Below are 13,206 nucleotides of genomic sequence, written 5' to 3' on the forward strand. Positions count from 1 at the left end.
GCTCAGGTCATGATCTCAGGGTCCTGGGATCGAGTCCCGCATCGGGCTCTCTGCTCAGCAGGGAGCCTGCTTCCTCCTCTCTCTCTGCCTGTCTCTCTACCTACTTGTGATCTCTCCCTGTTAAATAAATAAATAAAATCTTTAAAAAAAAAAAAGTAAATAAAACCTTTAAAAAATAATAGTTAACACTTATATATATATTTTTTAAAGATTTTATTTATTTATTTGACCACGATCACAAGTAGGCAGAGAGGCAGGCAGAGAGAGGAGAAAGCAGGCTCCCTGCTGAGCAGAGAGCAGAGAGCTGGATGTGGATCCCAGGACTCTGGGATCATGACCCGAGCCGAAGGCAGAGGTTTTAACCCACTGAGCCACCCAGGCGCCCCCAACACTTATCTATTTTTTAACGATTTTATTTTGTTTAGTGGGAGAGGGAGACTTTCCTGCTGACTCTGCACTGAGAATGGAGCCCAACACAGGGTTCAGTCCCACAACACTGAACTCATGACCCAGGCCAAAATTAAGAGTCAGGTGCTCAATTGATTGAGCCACCCAGGGCCCCCAACAATTAGCATTTATTAAGTACTTACTACATGCCAGGAATTCTTACTTAATTTTTTTTTTTTAAGATTTTATTTATTTATCTGACAGACAGAGATCACAAGTAGGCAGAGAGGCAAGCAGAGAGAGAGGAGGAAGCAGGCTCTCCGTGGAGCAGAGAGCCAGATGCAGGGCTTGATCCCAGGACCCCGGGATCATGAGCTGAGCTGAAGGCAGAGGCTTTAACCCACTGAGCCACCCAGGTGCCCCTCTTACTTAATTTTCATAACAACACTGTGAGATACTTGATGAAGAACTTGAGGTTCAGAGTAGTTCTGTGATGTGGCTAAGAGCACACAGGTAATAATTGATGGGGTTAGGATTAGCAGCTGGGCAGTCTGGGACAGCCAGCCAGTTTAGTTGGTAGAGCATGCAACTCTGGATCTTGGAGTTGTGAATCGAGGAGTTGTGAGTTCAAGCCCTATGTTGGGTATAGAGATTACTTAAAATAATAATAATAATAAGAAGAAGAAGAAGAAGAAGAAGAAGCTAGGAACTCTGACCTCAAAGTGCATATTTTAACCATTAAAATAGATCATCTTTAGTTCATATGTATATGAATAACATTCTTCATATATTGCCAAAATGAAATTTAAGAATCTTCTGCAGTGACTAGTGAAGACGTGCAGGTACATGGTTTGAAAAATAACTGAAAATATTAGGCCATGCAAAATTAGTTGGAAAAACCCTTTCAGTAGTGCTGGATGAGTTTATTGTTACAGTATATTCCTCCCTTCCCTGCAGTTTTACCTTCCGCGGTTTCAGTTACTCATGATCAGCTTTAGTCCAGAAGCATATGATCCTCCTGGGGACATTAGGTAGTATAGCCTAACACTACCTCACAATGCCTGTCATTCACCTACTTCATCTTATCATGTAGGCATTGTATTATCTTAAATCATCACAAGAAGGGTGAATATAGTCTAATAAGGTATTTTGAGAGAGACTACGTTCAAATAATTTTTATTACAATGAGTATATCATGATTGTTCTATTTATGGTTAATCTCTTAGTGTGCCTGTAAATTAGGCTTTATTGGAGGTATGGATGTATAGGAAAAAACATGGTATATATAAGATTTGATACTCTGTAGTTTCAGGCATATACTGAGTGTTTGGGAACCTATCCTGTAGAGAAAGGAGGACTGCTGTACTCTGGGGGGTCGGGGGGGAATGCTATTGTAACAGTAATAAGACAATAAATAAAACAGCAATAAAACCAAGATTACTAAATTTTAGTCAGTGAGTGACTTACTCATTTGAGCAAGTATGTAGTGAAGCTAAATTCTGCCACTCCCTTGAAATTTGTTGTATTTGGATCTAAATTGTATTTAATAATCTGGTTAAAGGGAAAAGAAAGGGGAGTGTCCATTTTTTTTTTTTTAAAGATTTTATTTATTTATTTGACAGAGAATGATCACAAGTAGGCAGAGAGGCAGGCAGAGAGAGAGAGAGGAAGGGAAGCAGGCTCCCCGCTGAGCAGAGAGCCTGATGCGGGACTTGATCCCAGGACCCTGAGATCATGACCTGAGCCGAAGGCAATGGCTTAACCCACTGAGCCACCCAGGCACCCGGGAGTGTCCATTTTGACTGGTGATCACATCATAGTTAACTAGTTGTCTTGTTTTAGAATATAAAAAATATACATTTGTGTTGATTTCTCATTTTTATTCTTTGTCTATAAAGTTTCTGTGCTGTTTTTTATTACGACTCCTAAGATACATAGTTCTCCTTTTTGAATGATTTCAATTTATTGGGCATAAGTAGATCTTGGACTTTTTCTCAAGATTGCTTTACCAATAAAAGGAATACCTGTTTTAGCTGACATTTTCTTCAAAGGGAAAGCCTTAATTAAAGGAAATACCTCACATCAGTTTATTTTCCTATTGTGAATTTAGCCTTCATATTAGTTAGCTGTCCTTGGCTAGAATTGGTTACAAATTTACAAGAGGGAGAATCTGGGCGCCTGGGTGGCTCAGTGGATTAAGCCGCTGCCTTCGGCTCAGGTCATGATCTCAGGGTCCTGGGATCGAGTCCCACATCAGGCTCTCTGCTCAGCAGGGAGCCTGCTTCCTCCTCTCTCTCTGCCTGCCTCTCTGCCTGCTTGTGACCTCTCTCTGTCAAATAAATAAATAAAAATCTTTAAAAAAAAAAAAAAAAAAAACAAAACAAGAGGGAGAATCTATGTAAAACCGACTTGAAGGCTTCTAATTTAGCTATGACTCAGACCTAGTCATAGCCCACTAAGATAAATGAAAGCGCATATCCAAGCCTTGTTACCATCTTATTAAAACTGTTTCTAATTATTGCACTGCTCTTAAAATTATACACATATTTCTTCATGGTCTCTTTCTTACAGGTACACTCTGGAAATGATCAAACTAGTACCACATAATGAAAGTGCATGGAACTATTTGAAAGGGTAAGAGGTTGTTTTAGATTGTTTTATATAAAAACCACCTGCTAATACGATGTATCATTGAATATATTCCGTTAATCAGATTCCAAAGGATACTAAAGAATTTTCCATTTTTCTGGATCTAAAAGAAGTTATAGCAGTGTTAGATTGTGGCACACAAAAATAGTGCCTTTTAACCCCCAAGCACATACCAGCAGTGTTTTTGGACTAGTCCATGACTAAACAACAATGCAACTATAATATATTTATGAATCCTATAGTCTTATGTCAAAGAATGGGATATACACACTTAGTTTCTATTTATCTCAGGAACATAGTAAAGACAAAGCATACTTACAAGCAGATTGCATGGGATGCATAGCCAACCTTTCTGTTTTCATTTCTCTCTCATTCCTTAAATTGACAAGGTTTCACTTGGCTGGCCACTGATAAAACCAGGCTTCTTTTTGAGCTTAGAGATCTCCCTGGAGACCCGAAGAACCTAAAGTATGGAGCCCAGTCACATTTGGAGATGTATCCAGGGTTCGGGCCTATAATATCTGGAGAGCTAAAAGAATAAGGAACCATCTCTAGAATAAACAGAAACATCTCTCTTATTCTTTTCCTTCACTTTTTCATTTTAAGAAGATGGTTTATTTTCTGATTTAATTGTGTGTGTTGTAGTTTCAGTTACAAATGATCTCTTTTGAGTTTCATTATTCTTTTTAATTATACTTGGGTCATAATCATCCATAATAAAACTCACACATAATTTAAAAATTTCATTTAGTTTCAACTTCATTCATTCAAAATAAGTCTCCTCTCTTGGTCACGTTACAGAGGTCATTTTCTTACGATCTTTCTATTATTTTTGTTCTTCTCAAAATTGAGAATAATTTTTTTTTAGGATTTTACAGGATCGTGGTCTTTCCAAATATCCGAATCTGTTAAATCAGTTACTTGATTTACAACCAAGTCACAGTTCCCCTTACCTAATTGCCTTTCTCGTGGATATCTATGAAGACATGCTAGAAAACCAATGTGACAACAAGGAGGACATTCTTAATAAAGCATTAGAGGTAAGTCAAGACACCCAGACACTGTTCTTGGTGTCTCAGAATTTGGTCCGTGCAATGCCACTATATTCATGCCCTTTCAGCGTGTTCACTCAAGAATTCAGGGCAGGACGATTTCCACTGTGGAGGGCAAAACCCACATCACTAGTGAACACAATGTATGATTTTAATGATGGATCTCGTTTGAACATGATCTGAGTTTAACTGTGTTGGCTGGGATTTGCCCATTATCTTTAGAGAATTTTTGTTCTTCATTTTCAGTTGTGTGAAATTCTAGCTAAAGAAAAGGACACTATAAGAAAGGAATATTGGAGATATATTGGAAGATCCCTTCAAAGTAAACACAGCACAGAGAGTGACCCACCAACAAATGTACAGCAATAACACCATCTGGAAGAACTCAGTGGAATGCTTTTATTTTTTTAAGAGACTCTAATGCAGGAGTTTAAAACTAAAGCAGTCATTCCCTTTGCCGGTGGTATAAAACGTGCAATTGCACAGGTAATTGCTTTTTAACAAGAACTAAGTGTGATGCTCCTTGGGTGCTGCTGCTATTCAGACTAGTAATTTGATTCTAAAGCAAAGTAATTTGGGGGGAGGGAGAAGAAACAAAGTCTGATGAAGGAACTTTTGTAGACTTACCAACATTTACTCTAATCCCTTAGCATCAGCTCCTCCCTAAAGGAACTATGATTCAGGATTTGCAGCATTAATGAACGCAGTAACTTGTATGTAATGGATATAAGATAACTTAAATTTGGGTTCAGGAAGCAGGGAATGCAATGTTACATTAGAGCTGCTATGTCACACTCACAGTATCTTGCTATCACTGTAACCAACTAATGCCAAAAGAATGATTTTGTAATAAAATTATAGATGTATCCTAAAACTTGACATGGTAGTTTGTTTTTTTTTTGAATAGCATTTAATTATGTACATGGGATGTTGTCTCAGCTTGGAAAAGCCACTGAGAAAGAAAATATTGGCATAAAACTATATAAAACAGAAACATGATCACGTGAAAGGAAATGTTACTAGAATGTGAATTGGTCAGTTCTTGTCTTCAACAAAATCTGCTCAAGATAGTTTAGACCTGCAGGGTTTATTAAGGCATATAGATAGCTCAAAGAATAATCACCTGATCTTCCAGAAATATATCCCCAAACCACGCTGTAGAACCGGGCCGTCAGATTCTGGGATCAGAAAACTTTTGAATGAGGCTGTTCCCCTAGGACTTTAGGACTCTAGGTCTCTAGGACTGTCAACCTCTGCCACATTCCTTGTGAGCACATCTGCTTCCCTTCCCACAGAAGGGAAATTTAAATCTTGTTCCAAATTAAAGCCTCACTCACTTTAGTACATCAGATTGGAAGGAACCTAAATGTCATCTAAAACTCTTAACTGCAGAGGAATCTAGAAAATGTAGTTGATAGCTTTCTGGCCTCCACAGTTCAGGAAGATAAGCTAGAATGGAGTTGAAGTATTGAACAAGTTAGTTCTCTGTACCTGCACATAATCTCACTTCATCAACAAGGAATTTTTGTTGTGAAAGCATCAAACTCCAACTAAAGAAATTTATATAGAGTAGCATAGGCTTCTAAAGAATTTAGGGGGGCGCCTGGGTGGCTCAGTGGGTTAAGCCGCTGCCTTCAGCTCAGGTCATGATCTCGGGGTCCTGAGATCGAGTCCCGCATCGGGCTCTCTGCTCAGCAGGGAGCCTGCTTCCCTCTCTCTCTCTCTCTCTCTGCCTGCCTCTCTGCCTACTTGTGATTTCTCTCTGTCAAATAAATAAATAAAATCTTTAAAAAAAATAAAATAAAATAAAGAATTTAGGAAGTTGGGGCGCCTGGGTGGCTCAGTGGGTTAAAGCCTCTGCCTTCAGCTCAGGTCATGATCCCAGGGTCCTGGGATCGAGCCCCGCATAGGGCTCTCTGCTCTGCGGAGAGCCTGCTTCCTCCCTTCTCTCTCTGCCTGCTTGTGATCTCTGTCTGTCAAATAAATAAATAAAATCTTTAAAAAAAAAAAAAAAAGAATTTAGGAAGTAATACTTTTAACATTTTACATGTTTTTGCTGGTTTTAGACTCAAAAAAATCTGATTTTCTCTTTAGAATTGTCATATGAAGTATCATATGATACTTTTTTTTTAAATAAAAATCATAATTTATATTGAGAAATGTAACTGAAGCAGACCAAACAGTTACTCACTTGGCATTTTCTGCCTCAAGTGGCAATTTGTTTATCAAAAGATTGCTTAGTGGGTATGGAATCAGGTGAGGAGGCTCTAGGACTTCAATGTATGAAGACTGTAGGCTCGGCTAATCCTGGTGAGGACATCTCCTAATGGGCAACCGGACGCATACACCTGGCAGCACACTCCTTTCACTAGACATGAAAGCACATCCGCTTCCCTTGCCTCACAATGCATGTTAATTAACATGTGGTCCGTGGAGGGGTCTGCTAGTTCCAAACTACTTGCCTGATAACACTGTCACTGTGTTGCTATTGGCACTGTTGGTGCAAAACAATGGTGGGTACAACTGCTGGTGCCTTACCCCAGAAACAAGGCAGTGGTATTTAGTAGCTGCTGTGTTCTTCACTGCCGTATAAATCACGGAAGGATGTCTTTGATGAGTCAGTAATTATATAATTTATTCACAGTACTCTGTCTTTTCAATACTTTGTTTGAATGGGTTTGTGCATATAGCGTATCTTTTTGGTTGTTTTGAAGAAAAGCATTTGTGCGATTGTGAAGAGGGCCAAACAGGTCACTTTCCACGGAACACCACTTTTATTGAAGGAAAAATTGCTAAACTGGTTATTCATACTTGAATGGCTGGCATATGTTTTCTCAAAAACAAACGAGAGTTTGTCACTTCAGTTTGTCATAGGAAACAACTGCAAGTTTGTTGGCAGTGATAGAATTTGAGCTGTCATATGAAAAATTTTAATCTACATGGTAAGCCTGGCAGCTTCCTAATACCTACCACCGACCTTTCTAATGAAATCAACATGGTATTAAAGTGAATAATTTTTTTTTAGTTTTGGTACTGTTTAAATGTGTCAACAGTTGGGAGAGCTGCATAACTGAAAGAAAATATTTTCCAAATGACCAGTCTGTGATGTTACCATGCATTTATAATCCATTCAGATAATAAGACCTACCAGTACAAAAAGTTTGCAGATTCATAGATAAGTTTGCAGATTCTACATCCCAACTAACCTTTGAGAAACTACACTGTCATGTTTGGGTGTAGTATCAGAGTATCATAAGTATCACAACTTATGAAAAGGCTATGAAAATATTCCCTTTCCAACTATATATTTGTGTGTATGAGCCTGAATTTTCTTCATATACTTCAACACACCATATTGCAACAGATTGTAGAAGTAAATGTGAAGATCTAGATGTCTTCTATTAAGTTAGACTACAGAGACTTGGAAAAATGTGAACTGCCATTTTAATAAAAGTTGGATTTAGAAAAGAGTAAGACACCACCATATCTGTCCTCAGGGACCTCAATTTTGAGAGAGGCCAACAGCATGCTATGTGCTTTGGTACTTTGAAAATGTTTATTGACTATTGAAGAAATATTATTTGGGAACAAAGAAGCGGAAGGGATTATCTGCCTGGTGATGTCAGGAAAGGATCACAAAGGGATACAAATTTGGCTAGTTACATCCTTTAAAAAGACCTTACACTCAATTTTATGATTGGTTATATTCTAAACACTAACTTATAAATTAAGAAAGTCTAGAACATTTATTTCCCCCTGGAGGTTTTAAAAATCAATGTTTTTCAACCTGGGTTGTAACCCATTAATAGGCAGTTATATCAAATTAGTGGGTCTGAACAGCTTTTCATTAAAAAAAAAAAAAGTAGAAAATAATTTCACTGAGTTCTCTCATTATTTCTTTCTTCCTACTTGATTTGGTTTATTCTAATATTTTTCCCAGCGCTATGAACCGAAGGCAGCCGCTCGACTGACTGAGCCACCCAGTGGCCCCCATGTTAGTATTTTTTAACTATAAAAGGAACATATGCATGTTTTAAAAAAAGACAAACACTGGGGCGGGTGGCTCAGTCATTAAGAGCCTGCCTTCTGCTCAGGTCACGATCCCAGGGTTCTGGGACAAGTCCTGCATCAGGCTTCTGGCTCAGTGGGGAGTCTGCTTCTCCCTCTCCCATTCCCCCTGCTTGTGTTCCCTCTCTCTCACTGTGACTCTCTGTCAAATAAATAAATAAAATGTTTAAAAAGTTAAAAATAAAAAATTTTAAAAAAAATTAAAAAGACAAACACTAAAGACAGACACACAACGAGTCTCCCTGCATTCATTCACAACCCCCTTCCTTACTTTGCAGAGGTAAAGACTTGGCAGTAGTTTTTTTTGTTTTGTTTTGTTTTGTTTTGTTTTTTTAAGATTTTATTTATTTATTTGACAGAGCGAGAGATCACAAGTAGGCAGAGAGGCAGGCAGAGAGAGTGGGGGAAGCAGGCTTCCTGCTGAGCAGAGAGCCTGATGCAGGACTTGATCCTAGGACCCTGGGATCATGGCCTGAGCCGAAGGCAGAGACTTTAACCCACAGAACCACCCAGGTGCCCCTTGGCAGTAGATTTTAATCTTGCAGAATATCATACACTTCAGCAAGGGACATACATGCATTTTCTTTTTCTTATAAGAATGTATGATACGCAGTGTTTTCGTCTACCATTTCCAATTAACATGTCAACTCTGTCTTTTCACTCATACCAATTGCTATACATTTTCCTCAAGCAACTGCTTTTACTGTTGTCAGAAATTTTGATATTTTACATTTTCATTCAGCTTAATTGTTTTCTGATTTCCCTTCTTGACAGCATCTTTGACCCATGGAATATTCAGAAGTATGTTTAATTGCCAAGTACTAGGAGATTTTCCTGTTATCCTCTGTTGTGATTTGTTTGGTTTTATTTTGTTTTTAGTGGTTACTCTAGAAACCTTATAACCATATAGGTTTCCTTACCCTCTACCATTTATGCTGTAGTTGTCTTATGTTACACCCTTTTACATCAAAAACCCCATCAGACAATTTTATACTTTTTGCACTCAAATGTCAAACATATTTTAGGAGCTCAAAAAAAAAAAAAAATAGTGGCTCAGTCAGTTAAGCATCTGACTTGTTTTCAGCTCAGATCATGATCTTATGGGCAGTGAGATCAAGCCCTGTATCAGTCCCCATGGGGCTCTGCATTCAGTGGGGAATCTGCTTGAATATTCTCTCCTCTAACCCCTCCCCTCTGTGAGCAAGTGTGTGCTCTCAGAGAGAGCAAACAGGGGGAGGGGCGGAGGCAGAGGGAGAGAGAGAATCTTCCAGCAGACTATCCCCTACCCCATTCCCCAGCTGGGAGCCCCACATGGGACTCAATCTCACCACCCCAAGACCATGACCTGAGCCAAAATCAAGAGTGAGACACCCAACCATCTGAGCCACCCAGATGCCCCTCAAATAATAAATCTTAAAAAAAAAAAAAAAAAAAAAGGAAAAAAGGAACTCAAGAAGAACTCAAGTAGAGAGGCAGGCAGCAAGAGAGAGAGGGCAAAGCAGGCTTTGAATTATACATCCGCCCCCAGATGTATAATTCTTACAGCACTTAAAAAATGTGCTACTACTTCTGGCCTGTGTGACTTCAGGTGAGAAATATGTCATTAGGATGGTTGTTTGCTTACGGGTTTCTCTCTTTCTAGCTGCTTTCAGAATTTTTAATTTGTCTTTAGTTTTCAGCAATTTGATTTTGATGTGTTTGGGTATGTGTGTCTTGAATTTATCTTTCTTGCTCAGCTTCTTGAATCTTGACTTTTTCACCAAACTTGGTACATTTTCAGCCACGATTTCTTCAAGTAGTTTTTTAGTATTTTCTATTTTCCTATGGGGCTCAGATGACAAGAATATTAGACCTTTTATTTTTGGCCCCCAGGCACCTGAGGGTTTGCTCATATTTTTCCTTCTTTTTCTCTCTTTTGGCCACATTAAATGATTTCTCTTATCTCTCTTCAAGTTTAATGACTCTCCTCGGTCATGTCCATTCTGCCCTTGGATCAGTAAAGTCTGTTTAGTTATGTATTTTTCAGTTCTAAAATGTTTAATTCTTCTTGAGTTCTATTTCTTTACGAATACCTTCTATTTTAACTTTGTTTCTAGAATGTTCATGATTGAGCATTTGTATAACTGTTTTAATGTCTTTGTCAAATAATCCCAACATCTGAATCATCTCTTCATTGGTGACTGTCAGTGGTCTTTTCCCATGCAAGTTGAGATTTTTGGATCCTTCATATGCCTTGTAATTTTCCATTTCTGGGCATTTTGAGTGTCATGATCCTCTGATTCTTGTTTAAATCCTAAGGAGAATGTCGATATTTTCATTTTAACAAACACTTGTTATATAGTTAGGTATGGGTCCTATGTTCCAACACTTCTTCTGTGGCTATGTTCCAAAGGCAGTTCAGTTTTCAAATATTTTGTAGTGCTATTTGGATCTGTCTCATGAGTGCATCACACAGCGGCTAGTGTGGAACCTGGGCAGAAAGCTATCCGTTAGCATAGTTCTCAAAGTCTTTATATACCAGTTAGAATTGGATCTATGGGGGCACCTGGGTGGCCCCTGGGTTAAAGCCTCTGCCTTCAGGCTCAGGTCATGATCTCAGGGTCCTGGAATCGAGCCCCGCATCGGGCTCTCTGCTCAGTGGGAAGCCTGCTTCCTCCTCTCTCTCTGCCTGCCTCTCTGCCTACTTGTGATCTCTCTCTGTCAAATAAATAAAATCTTACAAAAAAAAAAAAAAGAATGGGATCTATGGTGTGCAGGTCACAGGTGAGCTCTAGAGTTCAGAAACAGTTTTAATGGGATTGCTTTCCTGAATTTCTCCTTTTGCACTGTTTTCCCTTACTTTTCACTTCATTTTGGTCCTCTGACCAGAAAAGTTCCGCTTCTGATAAGCAACTGCCCACTCTCACAATTGTGCCACAGCAGCAGAAAAACAAACAAAAAGCAACGCAGTTTCTCTCTTCCCTCTTGGGGTTGCAGCTTCACTGAATCGAGAGGAAGATTACTCTGTTCCAGAGTTTTGGCTCCTGCAGTTTTCTGCTGCCTGCCATTTTTGATTCTGCCATTGCTCCTGACACAGGATTGACTGACTGGAGGCTGGGGTGCAAGGAAATTAAGTAAAAAGAGAAGGAAAAAAACCCAGGATTTTCTCCACTGTCTCTGAAGTTTTGAAGTTTCTTTTTCTGCTTTATGAGCCAGACCAGACGGTTTCTTCAGGGTCTCTCTCTGCCCATCAGTACTCACTTCCAGAATTGGGGCTGTACTGAGCCAGGTTTGAGGATACCAGAGGAAAGACAATAACATTGTCTTTGGAAGTACCAATCAGTGGTACTTCCAATTCTGGCATTCTTCTTGATCCAGCTGGAGATAGTTGCTTTTCAGAGACCCCAAATAGCTGTGCCATGAGTTCTGTTCAGGTTTTATAGTGGTGTTTGGTGGGAGAGAAAAGTTTTCATGTGTTTTCTCCATCGTACCAGGAATCAGCCTTGAAATCTCTTCTTACTGGCTTTCATAGCTTCTTTGTGCTTTACACTTTCTCTAATCCTGAAATCTAAGTTTCCATGAGCTCAGATTTGGCTCTCTTCTTTCCTCAGTATGTTCTCTGTCTTGGAGAGATCATCCCTTTCTAAAGCATCACAGGATCCTCTGAGGCAGGTAATTCCTATAAATGGGGGGAATCTTTATTATTCCCCCCCAAAGATGATAGGTCCTACTGGATATTAGGTTGGACTCCCATTCCTTTACAAATTCAAAATGTCTTCTCCTTATGCTACCTTTTCTGTTAATGATGCTTTCCTCCATCCAAAACCCACCTAAAGCCCGTGTACGGTCAGTGCTACTAGAGCAGGACGCATAGCAGTATCACTCTGCTACGCAAAGTCATGAATAAAAACCAGGGCCTTGGGGCCTTCGGCATCACCCGGAGACCTGGTTAAAGCGCAAGTTGCTGGACCCTACCTGCCTCCAGGTGTGGGATGGAGCCGAGGATTTGCCCTTCTAACAGTTTCCCTGGAGATCTGAAGCATCCGCGTATGCTCTGAAGGCTCCCTTCGGAGACCCCCCCGCTTTGCAGTGACCGGAAGCTTTTTGAAAGATCTAGATGTTCCATCTCCCCTCCACCATAGCGAGCAGCAGGCTGGGACTCCGGACTAAAACAAAACTGGTTGCAAGGACCTATTTTATATTTTTATTTTAGCCAGAGGCTTCCATTGAGGTCAAACAATAACTTTGTTGTTTAACCCTTAAACAGTCCCTGCTCCCCTTCCTCCAGAGGACTTAAAAACAAGTCCTGGAAACCAGACTCAGGTTACAAAGCTCAAATACAAGGGTGGGTCAGGCCAGCCACAGACTGTCTCCTAGCTACCAGCCTGGTTTCCATGGCTACTGTGGGGTGAATTGTAATTCAATTAGCCACCTGTGTGTGGCCAGGCCCAACCACACGGCCTTTGCTCTATAAAAGTTAGTCTGGAAAGCAGGGAGGGGTCATCCTCTGTAAGGGGCGACCCCAACTGGTCTGTCTGACGGTGGGTCTGATTCTTGATGCTTGGCGCAAAATAAAGCTTTGCTTGACCTTCACTTTTTAGCCATCTCGCTCCTATAATCTCGAACCCATTATTGGGGGACCCATTTTGGGGGTACCTAACACTAGGTCAACATCTCATTGTCCTCACTGGTTCGGAGAGAAGCCAGAATAGGAGAGCGGTGGACGCACCTGGGCTAGAATCCGGCCTGCGCCGGCCCCCAGGTGCGTGGCCGGAGGCGGACGCCAGGGGGCGGCATCGCGCTCGCCCTGCCGGGGCTGGTTTCCGGCCGCGCCTGCGCAGGAGGCCGCGGATCCGACCCGGGCCGCAGGTAGGCGCGGCTGGCGTGGAGGTGTGGCGGTGAGGTTCCGCGTGAGGGAGCGCGGGGTAGCGGCGGGCGGGGGCCGAGGGCGGCTGCGGAGGGTGCCTGGGCTTCCTGCGGGGTCTGTCCTTGTCCGGAGGCCGCCTCGGCCCCTCCGCGTCGCGCCTCCCGGCCCGGCTGTACCTTGGCGCGGCGGGCCCGCCCCGGGCTT

General features: G+C 41.0%; 2 protein-coding genes across 5 annotated transcripts in view; both read left to right on the plus strand.

Annotated features, from left to right (window-relative positions):
* FNTA (farnesyltransferase, CAAX box, alpha) overlaps positions 1–4,967 on the plus strand; it is a 31,602-nt gene extending 26,635 nt beyond the window's left edge. For both annotated transcript variants that reach the window (XM_059384148.1, XM_059384149.1), the window contains exons 7-9: positions 2,959–3,021; positions 3,905–4,076; positions 4,335–4,967. In XM_059384148.1, the coding sequence (XP_059240131.1) occupies positions 2,959–3,021; positions 3,905–4,076; positions 4,335–4,457 (358 nt within the window). In that variant the 3' untranslated portion in view covers positions 4,458–4,967. The remainder of the gene's footprint in view (positions 1–2,958; positions 3,022–3,904; positions 4,077–4,334) is intronic.
* A 7,984-nt stretch (positions 4,968–12,951) lies between these two features.
* POMK (protein O-mannose kinase) overlaps positions 12,952–13,206 on the plus strand; it is a 22,475-nt gene continuing 22,220 nt past the window's right edge. Inside the window, exon 1 of one of the 3 annotated variants that reach the window (XM_059384528.1) lies at positions 12,952–13,004. The gene's annotated coding sequence lies outside the window, so the exon portion shown is untranslated. Of the gene's footprint in view, positions 13,034–13,206 lie in introns of all 3 variants that reach the window. The other 2 variants (XM_059384533.1, XM_059384529.1) reach the window with 2 other exon arrangements.

This window comes from Mustela nigripes, chromosome 18 (genome assembly GCF_022355385.1).
Source record: "Mustela nigripes isolate SB6536 chromosome 18, MUSNIG.SB6536, whole genome shotgun sequence".
Taxonomy (NCBI): domain Eukaryota; kingdom Metazoa; phylum Chordata; class Mammalia; order Carnivora; family Mustelidae; genus Mustela; species Mustela nigripes.